Raw genomic sequence first — 19,916 nt, 5'->3', positions numbered from 1 at the left:
GATTTTTCTGGTTACAGGACTTTTGTCCCAGTATATATCTGCATTTGAGATAATCTGTTGTCTTTACTGTTAAGATTACACTTTACATCTGGAAAAGTAAAACCTTCAAGTGCAAAACTCTTTGTATTGATTACTGAGAATTTCACTTTTCAGGTGCAAGTCTGAGATGAGGGATTGCGCAAAAGTAATTCTTTCCCTTCTAGATTGTTGTTGAATCATCATTAGATGCTATGTGTTGTTTTCCTTTCTCCATTCTCCAAGAAATATATATCATGTTACAGGACTGAAATTGGAAGCTTGGAATTTGGCGTGGATATAGTCTTTGTAAGGACTAGTGCATTTGATTGGCATATGGAAGAGTTAGATGTTTTTAATTAGGAAAGAAAACAAACCCTAAACCCATAACACCCACCCCACACCCTCTGTGTTGCATCAGGTACAAATTTGCCATTTCATGTTACTAATCAAGCTTATTCCTTTTGCTAATACTAAGTGTCTCTTTTGTATCTGGTATTGTACATTACTTGGTATTTTGAGGCTTTTAAAAATAAATGTACAAAGAAAGTTGTATTTAGCTACTAGGTGAAGCTTTGCAATAGTAGGATCCCTGTAATTTCTATTCAATGAAATTTTTTTCTTACTTGATTGTCCAGGATACCCATTTCTAATGCTTCAGGCCTTTTCATATGCTTCTTGCAAAATGAGCTCCCATTATCTGGTGAAGAGATTTTGCTCTCTTACCATTGTGGCAATCCAGAACTGGTGTAATAAGGGAAAGGAAAAACTGAAGAGGGGAATGCAGTTGCACTTCTCCTTTACCTTTGAGTTCCGTAAGGTTTGGAAGACCTAGCAATTGCATGTTAAAATAGAAATGTTTTTATATGCAGAGGAATGTGTTAATAGTTTAAAAGTTCGAAGTATTTTTAAAACAGTATTTTCCTTTGTCATTTTTTCCCCTAAACTTAATGGTTGCATTTTTATTTTATTTTTTTTTTTAAGTTTTAAGGTGTGTGTTGTTTTTTTTTTTTTTCCCCCCCACCCTCTCTTTTCGAGATCTGAAAGCTTGGGGTGTTTTTTTGTTTTTTATCCCCTCAGCTGTGTTGATGTATAATCATTTTCCATTTAAAAATGTGGGTTTGTGGGTGAATGAAGGATGGCAAATTTGTTACATTTCTCAAAGTATGCAAGGGAATATTTTCATGTCAAGGGAAATGTGACCAATGAATACTTCCAGCCGCATTGCCCTTTTGAGAAGAAGTGTTGTTTCTCATTGCTTCATGACTTTGAACAGAATGGGGAGCTCTTAGTCACTACCTCTTGCTTTCAGATTTTGAAGGCAGGCTACCAAGAGCTGAGGAGAGTATTCTCAGAAGAACTTAAATAGTAGTTTTTGAAGATTGTAATTTGTCAGCTTCAGCTGATTAAATAATAATTTTTTCTAAAAAAATTAGAGCTTTCTATTGGTGAACAGGTCACAGTAGACTGGGAGACAGAAGTACAGGGAACGTGAATTTAACTGTAGCTGTCTTGTTGTATTTTTCAGCAGCACAAAACAGCTGTAGGTGTTCTGGTGAATATGGATTTTTAAAAACTTTTTAATATTAATGTGCTTCAGCTTTTTATATTTGAATTGCTTGAGGGTTTATATGAAAATTCTTTTAATTTTGAATATATTTATCATGAAATTAGGCTAAAAACCTTACAGCAATATCCTACTATAAATATATATTAAAAAAAAGACTGAAACAAATCTAGAAAATTCACAGTTGGGAATAAACTTAATTGAAGTGGAAGGTGTAAGGATTAAACAACCTTTTTGACCCTGTAGTGATGGAATTGATATATGAGTAGAAATGGCTGTAATTGTACTTCAGATTTTAAACTTGCATGTTCTGTAATCATATGGTTATTACATGGAGCTACTAAAAAAAAAATACTTGTAAAGCTTGTTTCGATGATAGATTAGAGACACTGTAATTATTTTCCTAAACTGTAGATATAAACTCTTAATCTCAATTCTGTTTTAATGGAATTCTTATTCTGGGAATGAAAAAAGATAATCTAAAAACCTTAACCTGAAACTACCTACCTGATCTAAAAGGGGATGTGTAAAACTTCTTGCACTATTTCATTACCTTTTTTTATTTTCTAGTGGCAACTAGCAGATACTGTTTTCTGCTAGGTGGTGGTGTTAGAGGTATGTATGGCTCTGTGTCACATTGAGCTGAAAAAGAAATAGCTCTGTAATTCTCAGGATGCAACAGCTGATATGGTTAAACTTCAGTAAATCCAGAAAGCCGATTCTCTCCCCGCACCATGGTTTGTAGTTAGCAGCGCTCTCACTCCTAACTCACGTTAAAGCTTTTGAAATCTGACCATTACACTCTAATGGTAGAGTCCAGTTCTTGAAATTTTTAGCATTTGTGTAGTAAAAGACTGTAGACATTAATGGCTAACTTCTCCCATTAATAGTGAGTAACAGTGTTTCTAAAAACTGCTGTTAATGTAAGGAGTCTTACTGAAATCTTTGACTATTCATATGGATAATAATGAGCATAAAAGTTGCAGTAGCGTGTACATTAGGGATGTAAAGTCTCAACCTGAATTAATTCTGCGTTTAAAGGTGATTTAAATCTCTTTATCCTGAGTCTGAGTTAGAGGGGAAATATTATGCTCTGTAGCAACATAATTATGTACTTAAAGTACGTAAATATTGGCATTACTTGACTCTCAAATTATGGGTGTGAAGCATGCATGAGTAACATCTGCAAAAGTTTTTTTGCAGCTGTTGAAGTTAATTTTAATTAAACTGGCTCAGCATCTTGCTCCTGAACAAATAAGTTTGGGAACCCTGTATGGCCATGGTGTACCTCTCTTGCTGGGCCCTTACAGCTTAATCCCTCTTCTACAGAGGAAAAACATTCTCAGTTATCAGGCAAAATAAGTAAGGTATACAAGAACTCTTTTTGTTGCTATGGTATGAATCTAGTCAGACTAAAGGCTTGAAAAATCCTAAGAAGCGGCCATAAAATTCTTTCCTGAGATCTCTTCCTCCTGCCTTTTCACCACAAGCTTCAGGTGGAGTGAGCAAATGAGGAAAATCAGTTTTTGTAGGAATAATTTGGAACAGTTCTCAGTGGTCTTATACCAACTATCTGTGCCTCTAAATAAGAACCTGGGGGAAGAAAAGGCTTAAAAATGGAAATTAAAGAGAAATAGTCTAACCCAAAACTTCTGCCTGTGGCATAGAAAGCCAGCGTAGGCAAGGTGAGTACTGACTCCCTGGGAATATTCCAGGGTCTGAATGTAAAGAGAGTTGCTCTGTTACTCGCCTACCAGGTGGGGAGCTTTTCAGCTTGAAGCAAGGCGGGGGAGAGACCGCAATCCCGCAGTAGTGCTGCTAAGACGGAGGGAAGGCTGCCTGCCTGCCTGCCTGCCTGCCTGCCTGCCTACCGCTGCGTGAGGTGGGGCAAAGGAGGCTTGACGGGAAAAGGTGTCGAATCTTTCAAGTAAAAATACCCAAAGGCATCTTCTGCGTTTTCTCAGATAGGGAGCAGATAGCATAAAATTTCAAGGTATTGGATCAGTACTGTATCAGGATTTTGTTTATTCTATGCCTTAGAATTGGTGAACTTTAAAAATGAGTCTTTTGGAATTAATTTCTTAGCTCCTGCTATTCTTTGCACTGAGTGTATTTCATAACGTTTTTGTACTAGCATTGACAGGTTGCAACTTAGCATCTATAAAATCTTGACCTTTTCTGGAAAAGGTTAAAAAGTACACTAAAGTGAGGAAGAGAGTGTACATCACATGGACTGTCTGTGTTGCTGACTCAAGGACTAATACTCAAATGAAAACTAATCTTAATATTAGTCATTGCTTAATGAATTCTGACTTCAGTTAAAATTTGTATATTTCCCTTAATTCCCATTGTAAAAGTGGGTAGCTGAATGTGTATGAAAAAGATTAAGCTAGCTTAAATATATTTATTCTCTTGTTTTGATATGATTATCTTAAGGGGAAATTTTTCTAAACTCGAGTGTCCTACCTCTAGTAAATCTGTGTCTGTTCTGTGACTTTGTATACATTTCTTTTACACAGTGAGAGGAGGAACATTACAGCAATGTGCTTTTTTCTCTCATTGTGTACATGTTGGATTATATAGGAAGAGGTATGGAAAAATGTCATTACCACTGACTTGAGTATCACACTGTTTCCCTTGGGCAACTGACTCAAGTACTGAACGAAGGATTTTCCTGTGCACAGCACTTTATTCCACTGTTTCTAATACTGGTGGTGTTTTAAAGTTACTTTGCTAGCGTAGAATGCACTGGCTGGAAAAAGTTGGGTTCTTGTTGCACTAGGCCTAAAAAAGACCGTAAGGAATGGTTTTGTCTGGGGTGGGGAAAAAAAAAAAAAGGCATAAGTACTTGTTTAAGCTGCCTTTGCTCTCCTTTTGCCCCACCTGCTCACCCCTCTCCCCTCGTTCCTGCAGTTTGACAAGGCTGTGTGTTGGACTAAATTAAGGAACTGATCTGTGTTTAAAAAGTAGCCCACAGAAAGGAAACATCTAATATGAATCCTAGTCTGGTTCACCAGGAGACTGTAAAAACAGTTGCATCCACTCAGCTGAGGGAACGGATGAAGAGGGATTAAGTCGTCTTAACCTGGTTAAGTCAACATTGCAACTGAGAAATGCTCACTAAACACAGCCGGCGTTAGAAGGATTACATGTATTACTTTGATCAAGTGACACTAATAGAGTTAGTCATGACAGTAATGTTGAATACATGAGTGAAATCACTGCTGAATTCAGACATGACTTAGCCAAAAGATTGCTTGTGAGCTCTGTGGCTAAGATGAAATTTAGTTCAGTTGTAACCCGATAATCACTGCTCTTCATGTTTTATTCAAGCTTTACAAATAATTGCTATGCTGTGTGTCCAGCAAGGTACAGAAATGCATGCAAGTTTACATAGTGTATGGTTTTCTCTTGTTGGCAGGCCAATTTGAAGGACATATCGAATCACTAGTGTATGAAGAGCACTCATTTCCAGTTAGACTGGCTATCTAACTGTGCTGAACCTGCAGAAAGATTTTCTTCTTCTTTTGCATAACTTTAGTTTGATCTGCAACATAGTTCATTATTTAATTGCATCTTTCTTGTCCTGTGGGCAGTGGGTGGCTTTTTTTTTTTTTTTTCATGAGTTGGTCATCTTGAGTCATCATATTCCTCTTCTAAATTTTAGGCACTGTGAGGCGTTGTCGATCCTTGAAAATAAAGCTTACGTGTGGTTCTTTTGCTATTAATAGGATTTGTTGTGATGCAAGTTTGAGGATATTACCAATGAGGTCTTTCACAGATGCAAACTTTTTCCACGGGTGCTTCATGCTAGCTGGAAGAATGTATATGTATCAGCTTGAGACACTTGTTCTATCTAGGTTTGCTTGATTCCAAGATGAAATACTTGTACCCGGTCTTTGAAAGTGTTTCAAAGTTGAAGAAGTAAGAAACCATGGCTCTTGGTTTGACTTAGTAATCTTAAGGCTAATATGACCATGACATGTGTGGGAGGGGGAAAGAAACTAGGCTGTGCTGTGATCTGTAGTTTTCTCGCTTGGCTTATGTTATACTTTACGGTAGATTTTTATCAAAGACATCCTGCAAGTAACATTTGTTTTTGCTTGCTTTCAAATGAATTTGCATATTCCCAAATTAAATCTTTTTAAAGGATATTTTAGATTTGAGATTTAACTTAAGTGAGGATTAATCTCTCTTAAATGCACAGCCTCAGTTGTTTCTGGCTAATTATTATCCATAGCTTATGCTGCTTTGAGAAGCAGCAGTGGAAGCCTAATTCTAAAACACTGCTGTGTCAGTCACAGCCCTTTCCACAGAGTTTTTAGTAGGACCAGAGTATACTAGTCTGAACGAATTTTATAGAGAACTGCTTATTTACCTTAGCTGCTATTACTTGGGGATGTTTCTGTATACTAGATGTTTAACTTGCATAACCATTAGGAACAGCGTGCCCAACAAAAAGGAGGAACAGTTGCAGCAAAGCGTTTTCTTTTTCTGTGGTGTAAAACAGCTGATATTATGCACATTAAACTGCTGTTTGCATCCTAATTTAGAAATATTACATTTTATTGATAGGAAAGATTGTTGACTATTGTTATCTTGACTGTTGAGGAGTCAAGCTGAATTTTGACAGTCAAAATACTCTTTAAAGTGTCTAACTTCTATCAGCTTAGTGTGAGAGACTGTCATCAAAGCAGCAGTCTGTTTCATTAGCAGTTTGACAAACAGTGGTGGTCCGATCTGCCAACCTGTGACAGCATGTTGCTGCTTCTGTGCCATAGTCCTTTCATTTACTAGTTTGGGCAGACCATCTGTCAGAAGCACAGTCCTGAACTGAAGTGTTTGTGGATTTTTGTCCAAAAACCATTTGCTAGAATGGTACATGACTGATGAGATGTTTTAAGTGCTAGCCAATGATAAACAGCTTGTGTATTTTAAGCAACCTTTATATTGCTGGAATAAAAGTGAAATCTGTTTGTTAAAAAATTGATTTGTTAAAGCTGAAGTTTCATATTGATATGATTATTTTGCTTACCCTTTGCAAAACCAGATACTTTTTAAAGCAAATTTATTTAATACTTGCTTCCTATTTTTTTTTCTTTTTATTATTAATGTAAATAGACCAAAACCACTTCATTTTTATTAAGCTAGAGTTGAACAGGTTTCTAATCAGGACTGGCTGGTTTTTAGATAAGTCATCTCATTTGAAGAGTGAAGAAGCTTCTGTAATTTTAGCATATTGAGTTGGAGCATAAAACCTTGAAGCTGTCTCAGGGGTGAAAGCAAATACCAGGAGTTGGTCTGTTAATCGTTTGCTGCTGCTCAAAATCACTGTCTTCCCACCCCTTCGTGCTCTGTGGTGAAGAAGGGTGTTCTCCCTACTGCAGCAGGCGCAGAGCGAGATCTTTCCCACTGGCAAAGCTGCTTGCTTCCTCTGTCCTCCGTATGCAGCCGTTACTCAGAAGTGCAGTAGCGGTGTTAGGAGAAGCACGTTCCTTCTCCCGTGCAGGGTCAAGAAAGATGTTATCAATTGCAATGCTGCTTGTCCTGAGAAAGGTAGGGATGTGAAGTATGACATGAAGGTGACAGAGGCCACCTCCTCATAGAAGGAGGAGAAACAAATTAAAAGTAAGCATGGAAAAACTCGCCTTGTGTGCATGCTTGTGCTTTTTAGGAAGCAGAGAAATTGATTTGAATATGTTTAATGTCACAGTGGGAAGCTTTTGTTTTATCCTTCCAGCCCTTACTGGTATTAACTCTTTGTAGTCAAGAAACAAAAGCTACATTAAAATATTTTGAAAGTGAGAGAGCACCCTTCACAAAAACCTCTAAATGCAAATAAGAACCTTAAAACAAGTACTTATTCCGTGGAGATTTTATCTTGCATCCTTACATTCCCCTCCCTCCCCCCCATCAGTTTCAGTGTTTTAGTAATTAGGGAAGACAGGGTAAGCACATAGGGTAAATGTGCCATTGCACAAGGCTTCAATCATGCTGACAGCTCTAAAATGGCAGCAAAACCGAAAGCAAAATATAGCAGTTTCATTTGCCAATGGGAGCTTAACTTATATGCAGGTAAATAAGCAAAACTGTTTTTAGAGCTCCCATACTGTTTGAGCATGGTTGGTTCACCCAGCTCGTAATCTATGGCTATATTTACATTAGACAGTAGTGTGGTGCAACATGAGCAAATTTTAAGAGCGAAACAGTTGATGCTGAGGTCCCAGTGTCCACATTATACGCATTTTGGAGTTTTTACTTTGAATTAGCTTTATTCTGATCCTCCTTAGGGAATACCCTTTAACAGCTGGAGTGAGTTAGGTACACTCCAGAAGAGCATCTTCCACTTTGGCTGCATCCAAAAGGAATCAGGTAAACATGCTTGGAGACCCTGCGATGCAAGCCAAGATGTGGTAATTGAGGGCGATTGGGAGATTTACTTGAAAAATACTTCCCTTATCCAAATTGAAACGTGATTTTACACATGTTCACTCACTCACTCCTAACGCTTTTTACAAAGGATGTGCTCATCAATGAGTATGCAGGTCTAGTTGCTTGCAGGCAGAAGCAGCTTTTCTCTTCTTTCAATTCAAGGTCTGGGTTCACAATATGGTGGTGATGTGTCTAAACTATTGTACCCTGCCCCTTTTAATTGGACTTAATGTAGGTCCCAGGCTAAGTTAGTAACTGCAGAGCTGACCAGTTTGGGGCACAGTCCATGTAAGCGGCATACAGAACACCCTTAGCTATTTCCCTTAAAGAATGAATCTCATGTTTATCAAAATATCATGTTTCTTCAAGTTAAACTTTCATGTTTCACTTAGATGTCTGACCCATCACGTTATTGTGCCCTGTAGGCCTCTTCTGAGCTTTCAGAAAACATTTTGCAGTTCTTCAGAAGTCCAATGCAAGGAAAAGTTCAGTGACTTTTTTTCCCAGCTTTTGTGTTGTCTGCTGCTGATACTCTTAAACCTTGTCAGACTACCAGCTTGTGCTTGTTTAGCTATGCACACGCATAATGTTTTTGTGCACTGCATGTTTGTAGGGAAGAAGGTAATTAACAGGGAAGAAGGAAATACAGAAGAAGGGGATAATGGAAGAAACATACTTTGGGTAGCCGGAAGTACTGTTGCCTGGCTTTTGGACTCACTCCTTGGGCTATTTTTCCCCTTTTCATCTCCATTTCTTCCAGAGCCACAGACTGTGTGCACAGTCTGAGTAGTCACTGTTTCTGGCAATTTAGTTCACAGATGTACGTATACAGGATCAGTTGTATCGTCCACTTCTGTGGTTAACTGCTTTCAGCAGTTCTAAAGTCTGCCTGCATGACAAGCGAGTCTCTAGAGACATTCAAATTAGTGGGATTTGTTTTAACTGCTTTTTGCTTACTTCGTTGAGTGCAGTAATGTTCACTGCAGGATCATCGGATCACCTTTCCAAATATTATTAGCACATAACACTAAAATAGCTAACGGATATCTATTTGTTCATATTAGAGAGATTTGTTGAGAAAATACTAAAGGAGGTCTGTCCTGTTTGAACATAATTTCTTTTGTGTAAGTATTGTTGAAACTCTAGCCCCTTTCTTGTTCAGCTGGAGTAAAGCAATACGATATTGCCAGGTGGCAGTCCGTGCTACACGTGCTATTGGAACACTGTAAAGAAACGCTCTGCTTTGTGGTCAGAAATATTTAACTGCCTGATCTGGGACTGACTTTACACGAGGAAACCTGAAGAAAAGGTAGGCTGTGCAAGAGTAACTGAAAACAGTGAGACTTGGTCATGGCGCTGGACTTTGCCGAAGTGTGTTCAGAGAGCTGTGACTTGTAGTTCAGAGTTTCACGTTCATCTGTGTTCAAATACAACAACTGTTCTGTGCTTGTGAACAAAAGAGCATACTTTTCTGAAAGGACACACCACTAGCCAAAGGTACTGATTTTTAGCTGCATAGAGATAGTGTTAAACCAAATCTTACTTTGTTTATTGTCTTAAATGGTATAGCAGCTCACGGTAAGTGGTCCATGGCACTCAGAAGTGACTTACTGGCACTAATCTTCTCCTGTGATCCAAATAATGGAGATGCAGTTCACATTTTGAACACTGAATAAATGACTTGGTCTTGCTTTGCTTTATTTTTAGCTACTGTTGGCAACTGCTATCTTATCTGGAGTCCAAATTAACTTTTTTGTGTTACACAGCCTTTGCTGAATTGATATTCCATCTCCCTGTTTTGAAATGAAATTTCTTTTTCTTTGCTTTGAGTGGGCTTTCATTCCTTTCCTCTTTCAAAAGAAACAATACATTATGAATAGTTGTGTATTGCTTAACATATTTGTCATATTTTCTTTCCTCTCTGAAGTAGAACATTCAGGAGAGGGTAGTGCTCTTAATGATTATGAATCCTTAATGATAAATAATCAAGTATTTTGATTTATTTTGAGTCTTTGGGAGCTTTTTTGTAGTTTTGACAAACATCTGGCATACAGTCTTCCTGACTTCCCTTCTGATATAAATAATACATTTATCAAGACATCTCTTAAATGTTTTTTTTGTCACTGTCCTTTATCTTGGAAAGTGTTCCTGCCTGCAAATAGCTGCTGTCTTTCTTGTTTTGCCAGTATTTTCAGCATGACTTATGTCCCTGGCTCTTATTTTTCTGCTGTTCTTACATCTATGAATGGCAAGCAGTGCTGCATTAGTATGTGTAGAGTGCCAACTCTTGAAATTTCTGCTTTGAAGCTTTCAGGGGTGAGAGGTTAAGCATGACCCATAGTTTCTGCCACTTGAAGATGATCTTATAAAATTGACAGCCCTGTGCATTTTATTAAAAAATAAATAAATATATATATATATCTCCTTGACACTAGTTCTGTTTTTTGCATCCCAACTCACCCCCAAAACTACATGCAGTGTTGTACAATATAATACTCTTTACACCTTCACTGAATTATTTGCACGCTTTCAGACATCTGTTTGTATGTAAGCAGCTGTCAGTTCTATACAACCTCGCGTATGAAAAAGGAAATTCTCTGCTCTGTTATTCAGTAAAAGCTCTTAGAGCGGATTAGTATTCCAGAACTTATTTTTCTTAAGACCACAGACTTCAAGGGATTGATGTGCTTCCACTTGCATCTATTATAAGTTAATCTTGAGAGGAAGAATTCTTGAAGAAAAGTCTGCATTATTTGAAAAGGTTGTTTTACCTTTAAGAGAAACTAAGTCGCTTTCTTACATGACTGCTACTTAAAAATCAGTATTGTTTTTTCAGAGAAGCTTTTTATCACAAGTATTTGAGGTTTTTAAACAAACAAACAAAAAACCCCTTTGCTTTTGAGAACAAGCCCTTTTGAAAAGTCTTTGTTCACCAGCCTTCATTTGATCTTTAATTTTCCTGGCTTCATTGGTGCTGTGCAATAATCTAAAGCAGGTCTTCTCGGTGCTTACTGATTGATCAGGATTGGTGCTCTTTCTTTGCAATTGCTTTGCAAATTTGTCTTTGTGTGTTGCAAGGAAAAATTTGAAGGCAGCTCTAAGTAGTTGTAACGGAGAGATGTATTTGCCATACCTGCCTGTGAGTTGCAAGAGAGGCTCTGAAGTCTCTGGATGACTGATCAGAATTGATTGGAAAATACCTCTTTGGGAGGTAATGTTGTAACTCCGCAGTAGTTTTAGTTGTTGAGCTCTGGGCAATTAGTGTGAGGCAGGATACTGGGTCAGATACTAGGGATGCTGGGGATGGGGATGTATTACCTAATGAAGTACTACCGGGAGGGCATGGAATCGCAGGTGAAATTACTTTGATCTAAAAGTGGAAGATATTACAAGGGATAGTGGCTAGAAGTAATATTTCATATGCATTTGAATTGTAAACTAATTACGACTTTTCGGTTACGGTTCAGGTTCTGTTACAAGAGATCTTTTAAATGAAGACTTCCTCATTTTTCAAAACAGGCATTTTTTGGTGACATTACTTGATTTCTCACGTAAAATGCAGCTTTCTTCTGTGTCGCACTGTTAGAGCGTAGGTAAGCTGTGGAGCAGCGTAAGCTGAGGTGGCCGTGAGCGCGGCTGTGCTCTCCCTGCGCCTGCCGCATCCCTGGCGCAACGCAGGGCGCGAGGGCGAGGGCAGGGAGGCAGGGCCCCCACGGGGCCTTGTGCGCTGGGCCAGCGAGCGGCGGGTGCTCGTCCCTTGGACTTCGTGAAAACCGGGGTCCTGCTGCAGCAGCAGAGCCTGCCCCGCTCTGCCCCCGGTGTGTCTTGGTTGATGTACGGGATCGGCACGGACCGGGGGTCCTCTCCTGCCGGCCCCGCGCGTGGGGCTTACGCCCTGCTGGCTGCTCCGAGCCTCGCGCTGCTGTTGCAGAGGCCTGGAAAGCTCCCATGGCAGCGTGCTCTACCTGCCAGGCAGGAAATTCAGGGTTATTAATATATTTGTACTCTTTAAGCAGGGATAGAATACTATTTGAGATTATAACTGAGATTCGAGACTGTTAATAAAAAACATCCCATGCTGATAGGACTTCCGGCAGCTTTAATGTGCTACGTTCTTGTCACAACTGTAGTAGTTAAGCTTCCCTGCAAAGGTAAGAAGAATTATGCATCATCTTTTCACCAGCCCTCATACGAAGCTGGAATTGATACTAAATACATTCTGTGCTTTCATGTTTGTTGCTTAATACGGAGGATTTTTCCTTTAATTATCCCTTATACCAGGATGTAAAATGGCACCCAGGAACTTAGGCTCTCTTCCCAACCTGTAGTATACACTGAGGTAAATTGTGGAACAGCTGAATAATTCAAGGCGGAAAAAAAAAGAATATCCAGAAAATACTCAGTTTTTTCCCCATTGCAGATATTTGTGAAATGCTGCCTTTGTTGATAAAACACATCTTTGTTACTAAGTTCTTTCATTTGTTTATCACTAAACCTGATTCAAATTCAGCGTAAGAATTGGCTACTCAGAAATTTGCAGAGGAAAAGAGAGTTAACCTTTTTACCATTTTGTCAGCACTTAACCTTTTTCAAATAAGGATCTGTGTAACACTGTCTATTTTTGGACAGGCATTTCCAGTCAGAACTGTAGCACATGAACTTAAAACTGCTTTTGCTTGGTGAGACTGTGGGAAATCCTACAAGTTAGTGTTTCTGCTTCTTAAGAAAGTTAAAAATAACAAAGAAACATTGAAATCATTCACTGGTGGAAAAAATAGGGAGAGGAAAAACCTTATCTCAGCATTCCTATGTACGGCCACTGTGGCTGTGTGGCTGCTGAAGGACTTCATATGTCCATCACCTGAAAACTTACCGCTTAGAAGAGCGTCTCCGCAAAATAGCTACACCCGTTAAAACCATGGCCATTTTGTGTATTTGTTGCTGATGGGTACAGGAGCAGTTCTTTTTTTAAAATAAATAAGGAAATAAAAGAAGATTCAACCAAGGTAAGTTTCTTATGACAGTGGAAAAGCACATTGGAGGAGTGAAGGAGAGGCTTTTCTTACCTGGAAAATAAAATGATTTAGGGCTTGACAGATCTTTCAGTATCTGAAAACTCATAGCTTAGAGTTTGGTTTTGCTAATATTCTTCAAAGTTTTGTTAGAGCTTCTCTTCTTGTAAAGAATGGAAGAATGTGGTGAGATACAGTTTTTTAACTAGGCTATAACTAGTTAGGAACTCTTGACTTCCAGAATCTCTGCTTTCCAGTCTTTAACATGCCAAAACCTATTTACACTTTGTAGGCTGGTGTGAAATCCAGAAATGTTGGGGTTGCAAGATTTGCTGAATACCCATTTATGGCTATTTTCAAGCCAGTATCGGTTTTATGTAGTTGGTACCTTATACTTTGACAGAAAATTATTTTTAAAGCCCATCTCTTTTTATGTTTTTTTCCCCATGAAAAAAACTATGCAAGTGTATGTGAGGAGTTGCATAATTGTATTATACAGTTTATACACTACATGGCACATTTTAAAATTGTGGAAATTGTAATGTTATATTAGTCTGAGTTATTCTGGTAGAATTATGTTGGTAAACTCAGATATTGGAGATCTGTCTTGGCTTTCTCCAAGAATTATATTGTATTCGTTTAAAAAATTCAAAGAAAAAAATTTTTTTTTTTTTTTTTTGCATCTTCAATTTATCTTGACACATCTTTGGGCAGAAAAAGATGCTGCTTAGTTTATTAATATGGATTAAGGCATTTCATTTGAGTATTTTCTATTCCTCCAAGCATCAAAATTTAAATTGATCTTGCATTTTGAATCAAACCTTTATTCATATTTTCTACTGGCATGGTGTTTGCTAACAATTTTTTTCCCCATAGCTGTCTGTTTTTTATAGAAAGGTTTTAAGCTTTTTTTCTTTGAACGAATAAATTTTAAGAGGAAATACTGGAAAATTCTTGAAATACATACACATCATGTCTTTTGCTGTTTGTATGGGTCTGTATGTCTTTACATCCATTAGATGCTTCAAAGTCTGTCAGGTTTTCTGATATGTATTATATTGAGAATGCGAGTGAAAATTTGTGTTGTTGGGGAGACAAAAGGGAAAGAGTGAAACTCATTTACTTTTTACTTAGTGGGCTACTTACTACATCCCTTTTTGAAGTACACAGTGACTACTGGTAGATTTGCTTAAAAAATAATTTTTTTTTAATCTTCTAGTCTCCAACAAAAGCTGTATATAATGCTAGACACTGGAATCAGCCAGAATCAGAGGCTCTGCCAGCACCACCGGTTTTGAAAACACCTAGTGTCCCAGTAAGTAGACTGTTTTACTTACGTTTAGTAAATCTCCTTTAAGATTCACTGATACTTTTGAAACCAAGAGAAGTTCTTGATTTTTGGGAATGTCACAGTAATTCAGAATGAAGTCCACTTTGTTGTGTGAGCCACTGGATATTTGACAGTAAAGAAACTATATCAGTGGAAATACTCTAGAGTGGGATCTTGCATCTTGTTTCAATATGCAGATACCTAAAAATGTTACAATGGAGATGTGTTGCCTAGTATGGTAAAGATAAGCTTTCTAACAGCGGGCTCCATCTCATCTTCTGCAGCAGCCCCTAGAATTATCTCTCTAATATGCCTGGGAATCTGTGAAATACAGGTCAGAAAGGAAAAAACTTCTAAAATAAAGACCTGGTTTATTTCTCCTTTATAATGGAGCAAATTATTGTGAATTGCCTACTTGGGCCTTTAGAAAATGTGGAAGAGACAATTTTCTCTATATAGCTGGAATGGCTAACGTGAACATATCAGATACAAGCGTTAACACAAAACTTAGCAAGAGGTGTTCTTAAAAGAAACTAATTTTGTTTATTCAAAAGCCACTGTTCAGAGGTTTAAGGTGGTTTTATTTTATTTTTTATTTTCTGAGTTATACTAAAACAAGAATCCAGGGGCTTGGGCTATACATGTGTAAAAGCTGTCACTAATTATGCACTGTACATTGTCAGTAAATTTCATTTTGTTTGGTATCTTACTTGCTTGACTTGCCTGAGAACAGAAAATCAGAATGCAGATATCTTAATGCTGATTTCCGCCCCCCCCCCCCCCCCCCACACACACACCTGTCTTTTTGGTCCAAGACTAGCTTCTCTTGGCTTTATGCTCTTTTTGGTTGCATTCTTGCAGTATTCAGAATAGCCTTCCTTCAGTGTTAACTATACTGCCTGGGAAGCACAGATGACTCATTTTAAAATAACCATTAGTGCTAGCATTTGAGGAGGGATCAGAAGTTTTAGCCCTCATTTTTCCTTTAAAAAGCAAATCAAAAAGACCCTAAAACCCTTGTTTGGTTTAACTTGTATGCATTTGGACTGAAGCTTTTATTTCTAACTGAATCTTTATATTGATAAGATTTTATGAAGTATCTGATATCTAACCTGAAGGCAGATTTTGTTAGTTTGCACTGTACTAATTGTGTGGTAACACCCCTTCTGATATTTGTAGCTCTTGATATGTTCAGACCCTTCAAAGGCCTCCAGATCTTCTTTATTACACACAGTTGAGTCTTTGAATATGTCCTTTTCAGGTTAAGAACATGTCTGGATCTTTCATATTCGGGCAAGCCATTTTATCTTTCATCAAACTTCCACTTTGTAACTGGAACCATCAAAATATTAATTCAGGAATGTGGCAGAGATTTGCCTGAACAAACCAGCCAGGGGAATTTGTCTGTAGCTGCTCCTGATGTTATGATGTAATCCTGAATTTCTTTCAGCCACGGTTTTTGACCTCAATATATGTTTAATGACCAAAGTTTTAGAGTAACAAAAGAAATGAGCCTTGATCCGGATGTTCAGCTGTAATCCCTGCACAGATGATCATGCCTCTTTAATTTCTGCAACTAGTTGTTACATGCAGATCTGGATACGTTTGTCTGAGGTTTATGGTGAGAAACCATAGCATGCAAACTGCTTACACCAAGTATTACTACTTACAGCCTCTCCAAGCTCCCCTTCAATTTGCTTTGGAGGGGAGGCCATTAAGCAAGGCTTGAGTGAGGTAGCTCTGCTTCAGTGAGCCTCTTGCTTTCGCAGACTGGTCATGGCAGAGTCCTCCAGTACGTGCTCTGAGCCAGCTTTTCAGGGTAGTTTGTTACCGTTCCCCCACTGGAGCCTACGTGAACAAATATGGAAGTGCTGCACACTGGTAGAGGCAGTATGTGGTGAATGCTCCGTTAATACAGCAAGTTGTTTCGGCTTTTCTTCTAATTTTGACTGCTGTACAGTGCACAGCAAGAAGACTTTCCCTCACAGCACCCTCTGGAGTGGATTGCAGTTTGTGTTCTCTAGACCTTAGGGTTAATTCAAGTTTTTCAGTGAACGCTTCTGAAAATGTTCATTTTCTGTATAAGGAAACCAAGTGCATGATGATATTTAGAGACTGAGAGTGAGTAAATGACCACTGATGTTGGCCTTTGCATGTTTAGATTTTGGCATTTAGATATCTTGTTCCAGTAAGCCTCATTTTCTCTAGTTTGTGACTGAATTTTGGCCAAAGAAGTAGTCTGAAGATAAGCTAATACTTCAGCTTAAACCAGCTTTGAATTAATACAGAGAAGTATGTTGAGGAGAAATGTGTAATACTTGCCGTTAGGTCTAGAGTAACTACTGACGAATTTCCAGCCACCTCAGGCAAGTTCTTTACTGTCTGTTGTACGTTCAGAATAGGTTTTGTTATAGTTCATGCTGTAATACGTTGTTCCTCAAATATTAATAATACAAATATATATACAAAGCCAGTATATGGAGAATGCCATGGGTTTACAAGAGCCTGTTCTACCTGTTTGAAGCTTTCACAATGGTTCTATTCTCTTCTCCATGTGGCAGTTTTTATAACGCTAAAAAAAGATGTTGGTAGTCTTCTATGTACAGACAAAATACATTTTGGAGTATCAAGTCAGAGAGGTCAGCTTCCCATAGCTGCACCCTGAATAGAACAGTGCAGTAGCCTCCAGTAGTTAGAAATGAGAACAGTAGACACCGAGTTTTACAGTTCGAGCTATGCTGAGACAGTGATTGCTCAATGTGATGCTCGTATCAGGACCAGTGTGCTTATGATGGTTCAATATAGCAACCAACTCAGCCAGTCCTGGAAGCTCCAGTGTAAGGGGGTAAGATATTTGTAAGTATCAACAAGTAATTGTTTTTAAACCCTGAAGTTGGTTGTTCTACTTACCCTAAAGCTTAAAGAATCAGTGTAAAATTCTTTTTTTTCTTCCCCCCAACTCAGAATTCCACTGGAGCTTGTCTGACTATTCAGAATTGTTTTATATTAAAAATGCATATAATTTCTGACATACTACTTTTTTTTAAGAGTAGGTACATTGTCACACAGCTTAGGTACATATTGGTAGCGTAAGGGAAGGACTAACTAGTCCCAAAATGTGAATTTGACAAATGCACACCTGTTCTGTTTCCTGATGTATTTAGTGTATGTTTACATGCTCAAAACATCTGCCCATTTTAGCACTTTCTTATTAATAGGTAAGGCTATCTTCAAAGGAGGCAATTCATAAAGATGATGGAGTTTTTAAGGCTCCTGCACCACCTCCCAAAGTGATAAAAACTGTGACAATACCTACTCAGCCCTATCAAGAGATAGTAACTGCATTGAAATGTAGGAAAGAAGACAAAGAAGTAAGTATTCTTAAACAAATTTTTAAGATAAAGAATTGTTGGTAATTCTAAGTACTGAAGGAACAGTGTCAAAATGAAATTTGGCTTTCCTATTAAAACTAATATTTTTATCTAAATAGTTGAATGGCCTTCATTGACTTCTTAATATTTCCTTGCACTCAAAATAGATTTTTAAATGTACTCATTAATGTTGTAATTAATCCCAAGAGCAACTTACCTAGGTCAAAATATTTGTCTCTTCCAGTTATACACTGTTGTTCAGCATGTAAAGCACTTCAATGATGTAGTGGAATTTGGTGAAAATCAAGAGTTCACAGATGATATTGAGTACTTGCTAAGTGGATTGAAGAGCAATCAGCCCCTAAACACACGTTGCCTTAGGTAAGATACCTTAATATTAAAGACTGAACTTGTATTCAAAAGAGCTAGTGAATTAAATGCATATCGATTGAAGAAGTGACCGATCTTTAAAATAATGTTCGGTAGTTGGCATTGGCACTTCTGCTACAAAGAATAGAATTTGGAAAGAATTGTCAAGATGGGAAATTGTGAATAATCAGAAGTGGTATGATTAGGAAAACAAAATAGGAAATTGTACAGTAAGAGTACATTTTCAGAGCTTGTTTTTCATATTACAAATTTTAAAAATATTTTCTGATAACTTTGCTTAGTGTGATCTAATGTGAGGAGATGTCTGTTCTCTCTTTTTACTGCAAAATTCAATTCTAAAATAAAATCTAGACTAGACTAGAAGGCATGCTGGTTATGATTAAAACTAATATAATACTGAGATATTGCTCAATTCTAACTGCCTTTTCTTTTTCTGTTGAGAAATGATATAGCTAACATCCAGTGCAAGTAACGTGGCCTCAATATTAATTGGAGGCTTTCCTAAGATGTCTTGGAGTACTCATTGCAGTCTTTATATTGAAGTTGCACATTATTGCTAAGTTAGTATCAAAAAATGTTGTAGTTCTGCTTTGAAAAAGTTTATTCATGATTAATATTGGTTTCCTTTCTCTGGACTTATAATCAGGATGGTGTTCTGTAACCACATAATAATTTCTCTTCTTGAATATTTTCTGTCTGTTTAGCAAACTGCAAATACTAGAGAAGAAAAACTTGAATCCACAGAGATAGGTGAAGAGGATGCTTTATTTGATAGATTACTGTGGATGAGAAAAAGCCATAAACTTTTCAGAGAGCTAATTTAAAAATAATTTATTCTCCATGTTCTTCAAGAAATAGCAATGGATATTGTTGCTTTAGTATAAATTCAAGAAATCTGTAACCCTGTTTGTACATACGTTATTATGAAAAATAATACAATGGTGACAGTTTAGGATTGTTTTCAAGTCAGTGCACTTAACTTGCTTGTACGGCAAGCTTCCTAGGATCTTAAACTGACTTTTTTACTTTCCAAATTTATATCATGGAGTGTAACTTAAATAAACACCATAAAATTTTTTTCTTTCAGTTAACAAATTAAAAGAAAAGTATTTTTCCAAAGGAAATCAATGTGTAAGGATAGCAATAGACATAAAAGAATCAGAAACTGGTAGGTAAGCTTTAACTGGTGCTGTTGTGACTGGAGACAGAAAGACCACTTGTTATTAAAACACCATCTCATATGAACTTTCTATAATAAGATCCCTTTATTGTCATGGAAGACTTCATTGACTATCACTCTTGCATTACTCCACATTTAAAAGCAATATTTTTTTAATAGACTATATGTTGGGCTGTACTAGGAATGACAGGCAACTTGCTAATAAATCTAGGGAAAAGAACTTTCCTTTTTAAAATAAACTCTTATGTTGGTCATTGATTAGACTAATATATTAACTTAAGATTTTTCCTGAAATCTGTAATGTTTCCATCAACCATAAATGCAGCAACAAATACTAAAAGATTCTTTTCTTGTAAAAGTATTGTCAGGCATGAGCAGGTCTGATCAGTCAAATAATTAACTATTAGATAGTGATGGAAGCTCATGTTCATAATTTCTAATCATGCCTTGATCCATAACAAATTCTCCTGTGCCTCTAAATCTGTTTCATGCTTAACCCATGAAAATTCTACTTTCAATTTAGCTATTCCAAATTATTTCTGTTTTTATTTGAAAGATACAAGTTCAGCATACACCTTCAAACCCTGTTTCTAGCCAACCCTAAAATAAGGAAGTAGAA

The 19,916-nt window shown here is 37.4% G+C and overlaps 1 protein-coding gene across 1 annotated transcript in view; it reads left to right on the top strand.

The window, feature by feature from the left end:
* WAPL (WAPL cohesin release factor) overlaps window positions 1–19,916 on the top strand; it is a 69,246-nt gene that overhangs the window by 30,907 nt on the left and 18,423 nt on the right. Inside the window, 4 exon segments of the mRNA XM_067299798.1 lie at window positions 14,246–14,341; window positions 17,575–17,727; window positions 17,972–18,216; window positions 19,666–19,675. Coding sequence (XP_067155899.1) covers window positions 14,246–14,341; window positions 17,575–17,727; window positions 17,972–18,216; window positions 19,666–19,675 — 504 coding nt within the window.

This window comes from Apteryx mantelli, chromosome 7 (assembly GCF_036417845.1).
Source record: "Apteryx mantelli isolate bAptMan1 chromosome 7, bAptMan1.hap1, whole genome shotgun sequence".
NCBI classification, from domain to species: Eukaryota; Metazoa; Chordata; class Aves; order Apterygiformes; family Apterygidae; genus Apteryx; species Apteryx mantelli.
This window is presented reverse-complemented; position numbering and strand designations above follow the sequence as displayed.